We start from the raw sequence: 17,914 nt of genomic DNA, 5'->3' as shown, positions 1-17,914 counted from the left end.
GCTAACTAGCTACCCGGAGTGAGGGACCAGCATGGGTTGGGCTGAGAGAGGATTCTAATGGTCAACATTATCATTGGTAAATAGGAAATGGGGCTTGGGGCTCCCTCCAACAACTATCCCTCCAACTAGTACAACAAAAAGAGGAGTGTTGCTCAGACTGACTGATGACTGATGACTGATGACTGATGACTGACTGACTGACTGACTGACTGACTGACTGACTGACTGACTGACTGACTGACTGACTGACTGACTGACTGACTGACTGACTGACTGACTGACTGACTGACTGACTGACTGACTGACTGACTGACTGACTGACTGACTGACTGACTGATGACTGACTGATGACTGACTGGCTGGCTGCCTTTATAATTTGTTGTATAAATAAATATATATATTAGGGCTGTCAGTTTATCGCATTAATTAGATTAATTAATTACACAGAAAATTATCGCGTTATGAAAATTAACTCAAAATGTATTACAAAAAATATATATATATATATATATATATTTTTTTTTTTATAATTTGTTTTTATCTCATTCATTCCATAAGAACGTAGAATACACATTTACAGACTTTTTTTAATATGGTCCATTTGCATGTTCTTGGTATCTGATTCTAGGGACATCTATTGATCTCAGGGAATGTATTCCCAGTGTCAGAAATACTGTGTCTGTTACTAGGCTTGAGTAAATTGTAATGAACCAAATGAGAATATAAATTAAAAAAAATTGTATCTTTGACTGTGAATAACACCATGCTCAAATTGACCAGACCTGAAAAATCGAAGCAAATGAATAAATGGAAGATGATTAAACAGAAGGTTTTGTAGATACAGTACTGAATTCTGCCATCCGGACACATGCAATTTTAAATATGATTATAGAATATAGAATATCAGGCATAAAATGGTTTTGCGATTAAAATGTGATTAATTAGATTAATTAATTACAAATCCTGTAATTAATTAGATAATTCTTTTTAATCACCTGACAGCACTAATATATATATATATATATATATATATATATATATATATATATATATATATATATATATATATATATATATATATATATATATATATATATATATATATATATATATATATATATATATATATATATATATATATATATAAAGCGCTTATAAATCAAATGTAATGTTGCTCTAAGTGGTATTAAAAAGGTCTCAAAAAGTCTTCCATGTAACTTGTTGGAACCTGCAGATACCCTGTGTTAGCACAGCTGCCTCAGAGCAAGAGGGCTCTGGGGTCAACCCCTGAGGGACGCCTTTCTGTGTGCAGTTTGCATGTTTTCACGAGGGTTTCCTCTGGGTACTCCACGTTCCTCCCACATCGTAACAGACATGCACGGTACATACTCCTGCCGTTACCCTTGAGCAAAGCACTGGTATAAGAACCGGAGTTGGTCCCCAGGTGGCGGCCTGTGGCTGCCCACTGCTCTTGAATAGCTAGGAGGACGGGTCAAATCTTACAATACATCCATTGGGGAGACAGGGGCTCAGGAGGTAGAGTGGTCGTCTGGTAATGGGAAGGTTCCAGGTTTAATTCTGTCGAAGTGTCCTTGAGGAAGACACTTAACCCCTAACTGCTCCCGACGTTGCTGTCGGTGTGTGTGAGTGAATGGGTGAGTGAATGTGAGGCATAAATTGTAAAGTGCTTTGGATAAAAGCTGTTATATAAATGTAGTCCATTTATCATTTGACCATCGAAGTGCAACCGTCGCCTAGTAGGAAGGGCCTTGCAGGAAAGGCAAATTCCGGTTACCTCGCCTAAAACTAGGGATGTCCGATATTATCGGCCTACCGATATTATCGACCGATATTGGCATTAAAATGTGATATCGGAAAATATCGGTATCGGTTTAAAAAAAGAATTAACTTTTTTTTAACATTTCTATAACCTTTATTTACCCAGGCAAGCAAGTAAGAACAAATTCAGATTTGATTTATTGTCAAAAGTATGCATAATGTTATGTTAATTCCACAACAAGACATATGTAATGTTAATTACCTGAAATTATTAAAGATTTTGGGGCGGGAAACCCTGCATATATCGGTATCGGTTGATATCGGTATCGGAAATTAAGAGTTGGACAATATCGGTATATCGGTATCGGTTAAAAAGCCAATATCAAGCATCCTTACCTAAAACCAAACAAATAACATCATCTCCTTCTTTCTCTCGCCCTCCCGAAAAAAAACAGGCCTGACCATGATCACCCTCTTCGGCCTGAAGCCAGAGACCGTGTACGAGGTCAAGATGTCCGCCGTCAACGGAAAAGGGGAGGGCGACAGCAGCCCCCTGACCAGCTTCAAGACCGAGCCAGTCCGTAAGTACTGCCCTCCTCCGTCCCCTGCCCTCTCTGCCCCTTCCTCGCCGTGAGGTCACCTGACCCTCTAATGCTTCTCCTCGCTCCACAACACCTCCTCATGCTGTTTACCCAAGCCCAGAAGCTGTCATCCCTCTCTCTCTCTCTCTCTCTCTCTCTCTCTCTCTCTCTCTCTCTCTCTCTCTCTCTCTCTTCCCGCGCCAAGCGCCCCCACGATGCACGGCCTTCCGTGATGCATTAGCCATTCGCAACTAGGGCTGGGCAATATATGGCACACTACTACCTGTAATTATAATTGATCCTGTGTCTCTGTTATTGTAATACGGTACACTACGTATAATTATCATCTATCCTATATCTCTGTTATTGTATACGGTACACTACTGTACCTATAATTATCATTTATCCTATATCTCTGTTATTATATATGGTACACTACCTACAGTATAATTATAATTCATCCTATATCTCTGTTGCTATGGTACACTGCCTATATTCATCATTTATCCAATAACCCCGTTATCGTATCGTGGAATGTTTTTGATATTGTGAATCATCATGATTCACCATCTAAATTATAATAAATTAATAATTAAACAACACATATAACCCATTTCCCCCCCGCAGTACAATACTATATGAACATGAAATCGATTAGTTAATTAACATGAGCACATGCATCAGTTCTCCTATATCGCTCAGCCCTGTCCACAGCCCAGCCTGAATGCACTGACGTGGGGTTGCACAAACTGTAAGCGCTCTATCCTGTACCAGTGATGGGTAGTATAGGCTTCCCCTGGCATGGAGGTTGGCACCGTAGACCCTTCCGCACTCTCTTCCCCATAGCCGCCCTCTTATTAGACCTCACATAGCCGACACACTGGCCCGTATTCATCAAGCGTCTCAAAGTAGGAGTACTGATCTGAGATCAGATTGGCTCACGTGGGCACGTGACCTGAGCACTGACCCCTAGATCAGTAGGGTCATAGTGAGGTGTATACGGTCATGTGACCTGCGCGCTGACCCTAGATCTGTACTCCTTTTTGTGTGATAAATACGGGCCTCACTGTGAAAAGTCACACAGTATAGGTGTATGTCGTGCAGTAGCAGTTTGTCCAGCAGGTGTCACACAGTAGGTTCGAGGTTAAATGTATCCAATGGAGTTTTTGGCCATTAGTTGGTGAACGTGGCGCTGGAGGTGTGTGAAGACACCCTTATGCTTCAATTTGATCCGTCTATATATATACGGTCTTCCTCGACATCGAACAAGCTGAACCGCCTGTCAATCGACGGAAACTGAAACCGAAAGTGAAACTAAACACCGATGGGATGTGAGCATAGCGAGAGCAAATAAAAAAGGCAGAAAACGGAAACCTCTTCAGGTCTATTCGGGTGGAAATGTGAAAAGAAAAGCAAGCGACTCCATTGGGTACCTTTAAGATGACCCTCACGGTAGCACTTCGACTTAACCCTGGTCTCTTCACTGCAGCTGGTATTGTCATCAGAGTGTGTCAACAAATCCCCACATGTTCGAGCTGAGCTGTTAAGAAGGCATTTCCTTTGGAAGACCATAACCGCATTAACCGTATTAACCGTAAATGGAATTGTCTACCCGGTATGCCGCACCATGTGGTCCGAATAAAGGGTCCCAAATCGCCTGCTACTTTCATGAATTGTACACAGTTTTACATGTTCAAGAGATGTCCATTCTCCCTGTGGACAAATAGGGAAGCAAGGCTATGCAATGATAATTAATAGTATTTTGTACCGTAACTTGACTGTCTTGGTATGGTATGGTTGGGTTTGCGTCTCTATTGTGTTTCTTGTAAACTCTCCGGTTGCTAGACAACCTTTCAAAATTCACACTGTGGCACGCGAGCTAAACCATGATGATGATACAACAGTCCCAGTCAGGTCTGACCAGGTTGTGAAAGGTGTCTGTCTCAGCCCGGTTCCACCAGGTTCTAAAGACAATGGAGACGCTCACCGTGTGCCAGACAGTCAGACCACAGCACGGCTAAACCCTGGCTAGTGGAGACGAGGCCACAGCACAGCTAAACCCTGGCTAGTGGAGACGAGGCCACAGCACGGCTAAACCCTGGCTAGTGGAGACGAGGCCACAGCACGGCTAAACCCTGGCTAGTGGAGACGAGGCCACAGCACAGCTAAACCCTGGCTAGTGGAGACGAGGCCACAGCACAGCTAAACCCTGGTTAGTGGAGACGAGGCCACAGCACGGCTAAACCCTGGCTAGTGGAGACGAGGCCACAGCACAGCTAAACCCTGGCTAGTGGAGACGAGGCCACAGCACGGCTAAACCCTGGCTAGTGGAGACGAGGCCACAGCACGGCTAAACCCTGGCTAGTGGAGACGAGGCCACAGCACGGCTAAACCCTGGCTAGTGGAGACGAGGCCACAGCACGGCTAAACCCTGGCTAGTGGAGACGAGGCCACAGCACAGCTAAACCCTGGCTAGTGGAGACGAGGCCACAGCACAGCTAAACCCTGGCTAGTGGAGACGATGGCCACAGCACGGCTAAACCCTGGCTAGTGGAGACGAGGCCACAGCACAGCTAAACCCTGGTTAGTGGAGACGAGGCCACAGCACGGCTAAACCCTGGTTAGTGGAGACGAGGCCACAGCACAGCTAAACCCTGGCTAGTGGAGACGAGGCCACAGCACAGCTAAACCCTGGCTAGTGGAGACAAGGCCACAGCACGGCTAAACCCTGGCTAGTGGAGACGAGGCCACAGCACGGCCTAACCCTGGCTAGTGGAGACAAGGCCACAGCACGGCTAAACCCTGGCTAGTGGAGACAAGGCCACAGCACGGCTAAACCCTGGCTAGTGGAGACGAGGCCACAGCACGGCTAAACCCTGGTTAGTGGAGACGAGGCATAGGTGATCCTACAGATTAAATGTAATAAGGGTCTATGTTAAAATGACTCATGAACGCTTTAAGATACAGTATATACGTTTTAAAAAAAAATCGAACTTCCATCTCATAACCCTGGCGCTGAACTTATAGGTATTGGAATGGAAACCAAGTCCCTCTTCCCAGAAATGTGCTCCCCCGAAGGTTGCCACTCTCACGGTTTGGTTGGACGCCCGAGGGCCATGCAGCGCCGAGTCCGTTTTCTCATTTCCTGGTCATGAATAAAACCTCCGCTTTGATCTGGACGCTGGCTCTCGTGTCATAAATAAACCTCTACTTTGATCTGGACGCTGGCTCTCGTGTCATAAATAAACATCTACTTTGATCTGGATGCCAGCTCTTACCACGCTATCTGTACCTTGTCACTCCTTTGCAACTGACCCTCATAGTGGCCTCTTTTATCTCTATCTTTTTATCTGTTGTCGCGTTGTCAAACTCAAGGAGAGAGGCTTTGTTCTCCATGACTCATTAACGTTACACCTCTGGTGGTCACGCTTAGGGTTTGCTGTCTATCATCCTGTATCTACTACTCCCTTCAACTTTCTGTATGACGTTCGGGTGTTGTCCAAACTCGAGTTTGATCCTCCTAGCGTTAACCGCGACATAGCTGACGTGCGGTAGCTCTAACGTTTGGTACAGTAGCTATAACGTTAGCACTAACGCTAGCTAACAGCTAAAAGTGGATTTTAGACGCAGCATTATGGGGAATTCACACAGCGGCCATTTTGCTCTCATGTCGACGTGTGTGTTCTACCCAAGGTGGCGAACAGGGCAGGCAAGGAACCCAGCCTGAGCACGACATAAGAGTGAATATGGTAATTTGTGATATATCCCACATGACTTGAAGGCACGACAGACATGGGAGCAAGCGTAACAATCGTCTCGGTGGTCTGAGCACGTGGCAGGACAGAATCACCCGCTCCCATCTCATGTATTTCTCATCTCACTGTCTGTGTTTGCTGTTTCTCTCTTTTTGTTTCTCCTGTTTTCATCTTTTAATCATGTTTTTCCATCTGTCTCTATTCCAATGGACTTCTCAGGTTATACTTTCACAAGTAAGTTTCTCCTCTCCCACTCACTTTGTTTGTTTTCTCTCTAATACATGCATGTTTCCATCGTTTTGACATCCATTTTGTTTACTCTGTCCATTCTGTCCACGCCATGCAAAAAAAAGCGATCATTAATTGTATTTGAAGTACAGTGTCTGGCAGGTTTGCCTTTTTTTATTTGCCAGTGAATTTGCAACGACTCACTCAACATCTCTTTGTCTCGCAAACCTTTTCAGGCGGCATCCCGTTCCGTTACGCTAACGTGGATCCAGGTTTGTTTTTAGTGCTGTGATAAGAGACTTGAAGCCTGTAGGGAGTTGAACCAGTCATATACCCGCCCCCCTCCCCCCCAGTGTTTACCTTGCCGCTTTAGGATCTAGTGCCTTTGAGTCATAGAGATGCGCAGAGTGAGCAATTCTGCCAAATCCTGTTCCTCACGGCCCGGGTCACGGCCCTACGTGAGTCCGATGATCTTCTTCTACTACTTGTGTAGAGGACCATTCACCGTTCTCATGTGTATACCGCCACCTAGAGGCTCTTATTTATTCTGTAATGAGGTTACTGAGATTCATCACTCTTTCCACTAAGTGGCAGTGAGTGATGCAGGGGGAAACTTGGTGTTCCAACCACCACTGAATCTCAAATGAGGAGGCAGTGTTGTGTTCTGGGTAGAAAACGGGTGGGAGTTTAATGAATTTGCCTCCAATAGCGCGGTAGCAGTGGGAGCAATTTCGCTGCATTGTGTAGACAGGGAATGCTCACTCTAGCTTTCATCTCTTTTGATTTGAGTAAGTCCTCCTTCCTCTTCTGTCTTGTCTCCCCCCACAGAACTAGAATTGATATAACTGCCATTACCAGTCACATCTACATTCATGAATTGTCGTTTGGCAGGTATGAATTAAAATGGCTGTCATAAAATGTTTGATGACATTGGAAATCAGTGTTGAGTAGCCTTGCAAGATTTCTTCTGTGTTGACTACACAAGACTGAGCAAGCTGACATGTTACCATGCTAACGTGTTGCGTACGTGATACTGAGGAAGCTGACATGTTACCATGGCAACAGCAGTTTGGAGTACACGAGACTGAGCGAGTCCATGTGTTACCATGGCAACGTGTTGAGTACACGAGACTGAGGAAGCTGGCGTGTTACCATGGTGATGTGTTGAGTACATGAGACTGAGGAAGCTGGCGTGTTACCATGGCGATGTGTTGAGTACATGAGACTGAGGAAGCTGGCGTGTTACCATGGCGATGTGTTGAGTACATGAGACTGAGGAAGCTGGCGTGTTACCATGGCGATGTGTTGAGTACATGAGACTGAGGAAGCCCATGTGTTACCATGGCAACAGCATTGAACAGGTTGAACATTCCAGTGGCAGTTGTGTTGGAAAATTCTGATGGGTTCAGTGTCGTCATAGAATTTTCTTTAAAATGGCTTCCTCCATTTTTGGCAGACAAATGGAAGTAGCCAGTAGCAGTAGGTTCCATACATCTGCTTTTCACGTCTCTACCTTTTATCGCCTGTGGGAATATAATGTAACCCCCCTTCTGGTAGTTCATAATAAATATATTTCATACTTTTTTTTGTATCCACTTTTTCTCCTCCTATTTTTTTTGTATTTGTTCTCCCATCCCAATTTAGTCGTTATGCCAATTCCCCCCTCCCCCTTCCTGGTCGTTGCGCGCATTTGCCCCCTACTTGCCGGTCTAGGGAGCCCTGAAGTCTATCACATGCTTCCTCCGATACATAGGAGACAGCCAGCAGCCTCTTTTCACCTGGCAGCGAGGACTCTCATTGGTGAAGTGTAATGCGTGGGAGGGCACACTACCTCACCCAGATCCCTTCCTCGCTGTGCAGGTGCCCTGACCGACCTGTAGGAGTCGCTGTTTACAACGACCAGGATACCCACCCACCGGCTTCCCACCCTCTGACACTGCCAATTGTGTTAGTATGACGACCGACCAAGCCGGAGGTACCGCTGACAGCCGGATTCGATACCAGTGTCTCTGCGGTGGTAGACAGACGCTTAGTCCGCTGCGCTACCGGACGCCTAATATATTTCATTCTTGAGCTCAGTTAGACTAGAGTAACTACAGCCCTACTGTGAGCCGTGTTGTTGTTGAGCTCAGTTAGAGTAACTACAGCACTACTGTGAGCCGTGTTGTTGTTGAGCTCAGTTAGAGTAACTACAGCACTACTGTGAGCCATGTTGTTGTTGAGCTCAGTTAGAGTAACTACAGCCCTACTGTGAGCTGTGTTGTTGTTGAGCTCAGTTAGAGTAACTACAGCCCTACTGTGAGCCGTGTTGTTGTTGAGCTCAGTTAGAGTAACTACAGCCCTACTGTGAGCCGTGTTGTTGTTGAGCTCAGTTAGAGTAACTACAGCCCTACTGTGAGCTGTGTTGTTGTTGAGCTCAGTTAGAGTAACTACAGCCCTACTGTGAGCTGTGTTGTTGAGCTCAGTTAGAGTAACTACAGCCCTACTGTGAGCCGTGTTGTTGTTGAGCTCAGTTAGAGTAACTACAGCCCTACTGTGAGCCGTGTTGTTGTTGAGCTCAGTTAGAGTAACTACAGCCCTACTGTGAGCTGTGTTGTTGTTGAGCTCAGTTAGAGTAACTACAGCCCTACTGTGAGCTGTGTTGTTGTTGAGCTCAGTTAGAGTAACTACAGCCCTACTGTGAGCTGTGTTGTTGTTGAGCTCAGTTAGAGTAACTACAGCCCTACTGTGAGCTGTGTTGTTGAGCTCAGTTAGAGTAACTACAGCCCTACTGTGAGCTGTGTTGTTGAGCTCAGTTAGAGTAACTACAGCCCTACTGTGAGCTGTGTTGTTGAGCTCAGTTAGAGTAACTACAGCCCTACTGTGAGCTGTGTTGTTGTTGAGCTCAGTTAGAGTAACTACAGCCCTACTGTGAGCTGTGTTGTTGAGCTCAGTTAGAGTAACTACAGCCCTACTGTGAGCTGTGTTGTTGTTGAGCTCAGTTAGAGTAACTACAGCCCTACTGTGAGCTGTGTTGTTGAGCTCAGTTAGAGTAACTACAGCCCTACTGTGAGCTGTGTTGTTGTTGAGCTCAGTTAGAGTAACTACAGCCCTACTGTGAGCCATGTTGTTGTTGAGCTCAGTTAGAGTAACTACAGCCCTACTGTGAGCCGTGTTGTTGTTGAGCTCAGTTAGAGTAACTACAGCCCTACTGTGAGCTGTGTTGTTGTTGAGCTCAGTTAGAGTAACTACAGCCCTACTGTGAGCCGTGTTGTTGTTGAGCTCAGTTAGAGTAACTACAGCCCTACTGTGAGCCGTGTTGTTGAGCTCAGTTAGAGTAACTACAGCCCTACTGTGAGCTGTGTTGTTGTTGAGCTCAGTTAGAGTAACTACAGCCCTACTGTGAGCTGTGTTGTTGTTGAGCTCAGTTAGAGTAACTACAGCCCTACTGTGAGCTGTGTTGTTGAGCTCAGTTAGAGTAACTACAGCCCTACTGTGAGCTGTGTTGTTGTTGAGCTCAGTTAGAGTAACTACAGCCCTACTGTGAGCTGTGTTGTTGTTGAGCTCAGTTAGAGTAACTACAGCCCTACTGTGAGCTGTGTTGTTGAGGTCAGTTAGAGTAACTACAGCCCTACTGTGAGCTGTGTTGTTGAGGTCAGTTAGAGTAACTACAGCCCTACTGTGAGCTGTGTTGTTGAGCTCAGTTAGAGTAACTACAGCCCTACTGTGAGCTGTGTTGTTGAGCTCAGTTAGAGTAACTACAGCCCTACTGTGAGCTGTGTTGTTGTTGTTAAGCTCAGTTAGAGTAACTACAGCCCTACTGTGAGCCGTGTTGTTGTTGAGCTCAGTTAGAGTAACTACAGCCCTACTGTGAGCTGTGTTGTTGAGCTCAGTTAGAGTAACTACAGCCCTACTGTGAGCTGTGTTGTTGAGCTCAGTTAGAGTAACTACAGCCCTACTGTGAGCCGTGTTGTTGTTGTTGAGCTCAGTTAGAGTAACTACAGTCCTACTGTGAGCCGTGTTGTTGTTGAGCTCAGTTAGAGTAACTACAGCCCTACTGTGAGCTGTGTTGTTGTTGAGCTCAGTTAGAGTAACTACAGCCCTACTGTGAGCCGTGTTGTTGTTGAGCTCAGTTAGAGTAACTACAGCCCTACTGTGTGCTGTGTTGTAGTTGAGCTCAGTTAGAGTAACTACAGCCCTACTGTGAGTTGTGTTGTTGTTGAGCTCAGTTAGAGTAACTACAGCCCTACTGTGAGCCGTGTTGTTGTTGAGCTCAGTTAGAGTAACTACACCCCTACTGTGAGCCGTGTTGTTGTTGAGCTCAGTTAGAGTAACTACAGCCCTACTGTGTGCTGTGTTGTTGTTGAGGTCAGTTAGAGTAACTACAGCCCTACTGTGAGCTGTGTTGTTGAGCTCAGTTAGAGTAACTACAGCCCTACTGTGAGCTGTGTTGTTGTTGAGCTCAGTTAGAGTAACTACAGCCCTACTGTGAGCCGTGTTGTTGTTGAGGTCAGTTAGAGTAACTACAGCCCTACTGTGAGCTGTGTTGTTGTTGAGCTCAGTTAGAGTAACTACAGCCCTACTGTGAGCTGTGTTGTTGTTGAGCTCAGTTAGAGTAACTACAGCCCTACTGTGAGCCGTGTTGTTGTTGAGCTCAGTTAGAGTAACTACAGCCCTACTGTGAGCTGTGTTGTTGTTGAGGTCAGTTAGAGTAACTACAGCCCTACTGTGAGCTGTGTTGTTGTTGAGGTCAGTTAGAGTAACTACAGCCCTACTGTGAGCTGTGTTGTTGTTGAGCTCAGTTAGAGTAACTACACCCCTACTGTGAGCCGTGTTGTTGTTGAGCTCAGTTAGAGTAACTACACCCCTACTGTGAGCTGTGTTGTTGTTGAGCTCAGTTAGAGTAACTACAGCCCTACTGTGAGCTGTGTTGTTGTTGAGCTCAGTTAGAGTAACTACAGCCCTACTGTGAGCCGTGTTGTTGTTGAGGTCAGTTAGAGTAACTACAGCCCTACTGTGAGCCGTGTTGTTGTTGAGCTCAGTTAGAGTAACTACAGCCCTACTGTGTGCTGTGTTGTTGTTGAGGTCAGTTAGAGTAACTACAGCCCTACTGTGAGCTGTGTTGTTGAGCTCAGTTAGAGTAACTACAGCCCTACTGTGAGCCGTGTTGTTGTTGAGCTCAGTTAGAGTAACTACAGCCCTACTGTGTGCTGTGTTGTTGTTGAGGTCAGTTAGAGTAACTACAGCCCTACTGTGAGCTGTGTTGTTGTTGAGGTCAGTTAGAGTAACTACAGCCCTACTGTGAGCTGTGTTGTTGTTGAGCTCAGTTAGAGTAACTACAGCCCTACTGTGAGCCGTGTTGTTGTTGAGCTCAGTTAGAGTAACTACAGCCCTACTGTGTGCTGTGTTGTTGTTGAGGTCAGTTAGAGTAACTACAGCCCTACTGTGAGCTGTGTTGTAGTTGAGCTCAGTTAGAGTAACTACAGCCCTACTGTGTGCTGTGTTGTTGTTGAGCTCAGTTAGAGTAACTACAGCCCTACTGTGTGCTGTGTTGTTGTTGAGCTCAGTTAGAGTAACTACAGCCCTACTGTGAGCTGTGTTGTAGTTGAGCTCAGTTAGAGTAACTACAGCCCTACTGTGAGCCGTGTTGTTGTTGAGCTCAGTTAGAGTAACTACAGCCCTACTGTGAGCTGTGTTGTTGTTGAGCTCAGTTAGAGTAACTACAGCCCTACTGTGAGCTGTGTTGTTGTTGAGCTCAGTTAGAGTAACTACAGCCCTACTGTGAGCTGTGTTGTTGTTGAGCTCAGTTAGAGTAACTACAGCCCTACTGTGAGCTGTGTTGTTGTTGAGCTCAGTTAGAGTAACTACAGCCCTACTGTGAGCCGTGTTGTTGAGCTCAGTTAGAGTAACTACAGCCCTACTGTGAGCTGTGTTGTTGAGGTCAGTTAGAGTAACTACAGCCCTACTGTGAGCTGTGTTGTTGTTGATCTCAGGTAGAGTAACTACAGCCCTACTGTGAGCCATGTTGTTGAGCTCAGTTAGAGTAACTACAGCCCTACTGTGAGTTGTGTTGTTGTTGAGCTCAGTTAGAGTAACTACAGCCCTACTGTGAGCTGTGTTGTTGAGCTCAGTTAGAGTAACTACAGCCCTACTGTGAGCTGTGTTGTTGAGCTCAGTTAGAGTAACTACAGCCCTACTGTGAGCTGTGTTGTTGAGCTCAGTTAGAGTAACTACAGCCCTACTGTGAGCTGTGTTGTTGTTGAGCTCAGTTAGAGTAACTACAGCCCTACTGTGAGCTGTGTTGTTGTTGAGCTCAGTTAGAGTAACTACAGCCCTACTGTGAGCTGTGTTGTTGAGGTCAGTTAGAGTAACTACAGCCCTACTGTGAGCTGTGTTGTTGTTGAGCTCAGTTAGAGTAACTACAGCGCTACTGTGAGCCGTGTTGTTGTTGAGCTCAGTTAGAGTAACTACAGCCCTACTGTGAGCTGTGTTGTTGTTGAGCTCAGTTAGAGTAACTACAGCCCTACTGTGAGCTGTGTTGTTGAGGTCAGTTAGAGTAACTACAGCCCTACTGTGTGCTGTGTTGTTGTTGAGGTCAGTTAGAGTAACTACAGCCCTACTGTGAGCTGTGTTGTTGCTGAGCTCAGTTAGAGTAACTACAGCCCTACTGTGAGCTGTGTTGTTGAGGTCAGTTAGAGTAACTACAGCCCTACTGTGAGCTGTGTTGTTGTTGAGGTCAGTTAGAGTAACTACAGCCCTACTGTGAGCTGTGTTGTTGAGGTCAGTTAGAGTAACTACAGCCCTACTGTGAGCTGTGTTGTTGTTGAGGTCAGTTAGAGTAACTACAGCCCTACTGTGAGCTGTGTTGTTGTTGAGCTCAGTTAGAGTAACTACAGCCCTACTGTGAGCTGTGTTGTTGTTGAGCTCAGTTAGAGTAACTACAGCCCTACTGTGAGCTGTGTTGTTGTTGAGCTCAGTTAGAGTAACTACAGCCCTACTGTGAGCCGTGTTGTTGTTGAGCTCAGTTAGAGTAACTACAGCCCTACTGTGAGCTGTGTTGTTGTTGAGCTCAGTTAGAGTAACTACAGCCCTACTGTGAGCCGTGTTGTTGTTGAGCTCAGTTAGAGTAACTACAGCCCTACTGTGTGCTGTGTTGTTGTTGAGGTCAGTTAGAGTAACTACAGCCCTACTGTGAGCTGTGTTGTAGTTGAGCTCAGTTAGAGTAACTACAGCCCTACTGTGTGCTGTGTTGTTGTTGAGCTCAGTTAGAGTAACTACAGCCCTACTGTGTGCTGTGTTGTTGTTGAGCTCAGTTAGAGTAACTACAGCCCTACTGTGAGCTGTGTTGTAGTTGAGCTCAGTTAGAGTAACTACAGCCCTACTGTGAGTTGTGTTGTTGTTGAGCTCAGTTAGAGTAACTACAGCCCTACTGTGAGCTGTGTTGTTGTTGAGCTCAGTTAGAGTAACTACAGCCCTACTGTGAGCCGTGTTGTTGTTGAGCTCAGTTAGAGTAACTACACCCCTACTGTGAGCCGTGTTGTTGTTGAGCTCAGTTAGAGTAACTACAGCCCTACTGTGTGCTGTGTTGTTGTTGAGGTCAGTTAGAGTAACTACAGCCCTACTGTGAGCTGTGTTGTTGAGCTCAGTTAGAGTAACTACAGCCCTACTGTGAGCTGTGTTGTTGTTGAGCTCAGTTAGAGTAACTACAGCCCTACTGTGAGCCGTGTTGTTGTTGAGGTCAGTTAGAGTAACTACAGCCCTACTGTGAGCTGTGTTGTTGTTGAGCTCAGTTAGAGTAACTACAGCCCTACTGTGAGCTGTGTTGTTGTTGAGCTCAGTTAGAGTAACTACAGCCCTACTGTGAGCCGTGTTGTTGTTGAGCTCAGTTAGAGTAACTACAGCCCTACTGTGAGCTGTGTTGTTGTTGAGGTCAGTTAGAGTAACTACAGCCCTACTGTGAGCTGTGTTGTTGTTGAGGTCAGTTAGAGTAACTACAGCCCTACTGTGAGGTGTGTTGTTGTTGAGCTCAGTTAGAGTAACTACACCCCTACTGTGAGCCGTGTTGTTGTTGAGCTCAGTTAGAGTAACTACACCCCTACTGTGAGCTGTGTTGTTGTTGAGCTCAGTTAGAGTAACTACAGCCCTACTGTGAGCTGTGTTGTTGTTGAGCTCAGTTAGAGTAACTACAGCCCTACTGTGAGCCGTGTTGTTGTTGAGGTCAGTTAGAGTAACTACAGCCCTACTGTGAGCCGTGTTGTTGTTGAGCTCAGTTAGAGTAACTACAGCCCTACTGTGTGCTGTGTTGTTGTTGAGGTCAGTTAGAGTAACTACAGCCCTACTGTGAGCTGTGTTGTTGAGCTCAGTTAGAGTAACTACAGCCCTACTGTGAGCTGTGTTGTTGAGCTCAGTTAGAGTAACTACAGCCCTACTGTGAGCCGTGTTGTTGTTGAGCTCAGTTAGAGTAACTACAGCCCTACTGTGTGCTGTGTTGTTGTTGAGGTCAGTTAGAGTAACTACAGCCCTACTGTGAGCTGTGTTGTTGTTGAGGTCAGTTAGAGTAACTACAGCCCTACTGTGAGCTGTGTTGTTGTTGAGCTCAGTTAGAGTAACTACAGCCCTACTGTGAGCCGTGTTGTTGTTGAGCTCAGTTAGAGTAACTACAGCCCTACTGTGTGCTGTGTTGTTGTTGAGGTCAGTTAGAGTAACTACAGCCCTACTGTGAGCTGTGTTGTAGTTGAGCTCAGTTAGAGTAACTACAGCCCTACTGTGTGCTGTGTTGTTGTTGAGCTCAGTTAGAGTAACTACAGCCCTACTGTGTGCTGTGTTGTTGTTGAGCTCAGTTAGAGTAACTACAGCCCTACTGTGAGCTGTGTTGTAGTTGAGCTCAGTTAGAGTAACTACAGCCCTACTGTGAGCCGTGTTGTTGTTGAGCTCAGTTAGAGTAACTACAGCCCTACTGTGAGCTGTGTTGTTGTTGAGCTCAGTTAGAGTAACTACAGCCCTACTGTGAGCTGTGTTGTTGTTGAGCTCAGTTAGAGTAACTACAGCCCTACTGTGAGCTGTGTTGTTGTTGAGCTCAGTTAGAGTAACTACAGCCCTACTGTGAGCTGTGTTGTTGTTGAGCTCAGTTAGAGTAACTACAGCCCTACTGTGAGCCGTGTTGTTGAGCTCAGTTAGAGTAACTACAGCCCTACTGTGAGCTGTGTTGTTGAGGTCAGTTAGAGTAACTACAGCCCTACTGTGAGCTGTGTTGTTGTTGATCTCAGGTAGAGTAACTACAGCCCTACTGTGAGCCATGTTGTTGAGCTCAGTTAGAGTAACTACAGCCCTACTGTGAGTTGTGTTGTTGTTGAGCTCAGTTAGAGTAACTACAGCCCTACTGTGAGCTGTGTTGTTGAGCTCAGTTAGAGTAACTACAGCCCTACTGTGAGCTGTGTTGTTGAGCTCAGTTAGAGTAACTACAGCCCTACTGTGAGCTGTGTTGTTGAGCTCAGTTAGAGTAACTACAGCCCTACTGTGAGCTGTGTTGTTGTTGAGCTCAGTTAGAGTAACTACAGCCCTACTGTGAGCTGTGTTGTTGTTGAGCTCAGTTAGAGTAACTACAGCCCTACTGTGAGCTGTGTTGTTGAGGTCAGTTAGAGTAACTACAGCCCTACTGTGAGCTGTGTTGTTGTTGAGCTCAGTTAGAGTAACTACAGCGCTACTGTGAGCCGTGTTGTTGTTGAGCTCAGTTAGAGTAACTACAGCCCTACTGTGAGCTGTGTTGTTGTTGAGCTCAGTTAGAGTAACTACAGCCCTACTGTGAGCTGTGTTGTTGAGGTCAGTTAGAGTAACTACAGCCCTACTGTGTGCTGTGTTGTTGTTGAGGTCAGTTAGAGTAACTACAGCCCTACTGTGAGCTGTGTTGTTGCTGAGCTCAGTTAGAGTAACTACAGCCCTACTGTGAGCTGTGTTGTTGAGGTCAGTTAGAGTAACTACAGCCCTACTGTGAGCTGTGTTGTTGTTGAGGTCAGTTAGAGTAACTACAGCCCTACTGTGAGCTGTGTTGTTGTTGAGGTCAGTTAGAGTAACTACAGCCCTACTGTGAGCTGTGTTGTTGTTGAGCTCAGTTAGAGTAACTACAGCCCTACTGTGAGCTGTGTTGTTGTTGAGCTCAGTTAGAGTAACTACAGCCCTACTGTGAGCTGTGTTGTTGTTGAGCTCAGTTAGAGTAACTACAGCCCTACTGTGAGCCGTGTTGTTGTTGAGCTCAGTTAGAGTAACTACAGCCCTACTGTGAGCCGTGTTGTTGTTGAGCTCAGTTAGAGTAACTACAGCCCTACTGTGAGCCGTGTTGTTGTTGAGCTCAGTTAGAGTAACTACAGCCCTACTGTGTGCTGTGTTGTTGTTGAGGTCAGTTAGAGTAACTACAGCCCTACTGTGAGCTGTGTTGTAGTTGAGCTCAGTTAGAGTAACTACAGCCCTACTGTGTGCTGTGTTGTTGTTGAGCTCAGTTAGAGTAACTACAGCCCTACTGTGTGCTGTGTTGTTGTTGAGCTCAGTTAGAGTAACTACAGCCCTACTGTGAGCTGTGTTGTAGTTGAGCTCAGTTAGAGTAACTACAGCCCTACTGTGAGCCGTGTTGTTGTTGAGCTCAGTTAGAGTAACTACAGCCCTACTGTGAGCTGTGTTGTTGTTGAGCTCAGTTAGAGTAACTACAGCCCTACTGTGAGCTGTGTTGTTGTTGAGCTCAGTTAGAGTAACTACAGCCCTACTGTGAGCTGTGTTGTTGTTGAGCTCAGTTAGAGTAACTACAGCCCTACTGTGAGCTGTGTTGTTGTTGAGCTCAGTTAGAGTAACTACAGCCCTACTGTGAGCCGTGTTGTTGAGCTCAGTTAGAGTAACTACAGCCCTACTGTGAGCTGTGTTGTTGAGGTCAGTTAGAGTAACTACAGCCCTACTGTGAGCTGTGTTGTTGTTGATCTCAGGTAGAGTAACTACAGCCCTACTGTGAGCCATGTTGTTGAGCTCAGTTAGAGTAACTACAGCCCTACTGTGAGTTGTGTTGTTGTTGAGCTCAGTTAGAGTAACTACAGCCCTACTGTGAGCTGTGTTGTTGAGCTCAGTTAGAGTAACTACAGCCCTACTGTGAGCTGTGTTGTTGAGCTCAGTTAGAGTAACTACAGCCCTACTGTGAGCTGTGTTGTTGAGCTCAGTTAGAGTAACTACAGCCCTACTGTGAGCTGTGTTGTTGTTGAGCTCAGTTAGAGTAACTACAGCCCTACTGTGAGCTGTGTTGTAGTTGAGCTCAGTTAGAGTAACTACAGCCCTACTGTGAGCTGTGTTGTTGAGGTCAGTTAGAGTAACTACAGCCCTACTGTGAGCTGTGTTGTTGTTGAGCTCAGTTAGAGTAACTACAGCGCTACTGTGAGCCGTGTTGTTGTTGAGCTCAGTTAGAGTAACTACAGCCCTACTGTGAGCTGTGTTGTTGTTGAGCTCAGTTAGAGTAACTACAGCCCTACTGTGAGCTGTGTTGTTGAGGTCAGTTAGAGTAACTACAGCCCTACTGTGTGCTGTGTTGTTGTTGAGGTCAGTTAGAGTAACTACAGCCCT

General features: G+C 45.9%; 1 protein-coding gene across 1 annotated transcript in view; it reads left to right on the top strand.

The window, feature by feature from the left end:
• The window catches only part of ncam1a (neural cell adhesion molecule 1a), a gene marked incomplete at both ends in the record, with an annotated part of 230,163 nt that overhangs the window by 104,954 nt on the left and 107,295 nt on the right, over nucleotides 1-17,914 (top strand). Inside the window, one exon of the mRNA XM_084320612.1 lies at nucleotides 2,235-2,360. Coding sequence (XP_084176738.1) covers nucleotides 2,235-2,360 — 126 coding nt within the window. The remainder of the gene's footprint in view (nucleotides 1-2,234; nucleotides 2,361-17,914) is intronic.

This window comes from Notolepis coatsorum (assembly GCF_963971535.1).
Source record: "Notolepis coatsorum genome assembly, chromosome: 8".
Lineage (NCBI taxonomy): Eukaryota > Metazoa > Chordata > Actinopteri > Aulopiformes > Paralepididae > Notolepis > Notolepis coatsorum.
Note: the sequence above shows the minus strand (reverse complement) of the source record. Positions and strands in the feature narration are given on the sequence as shown.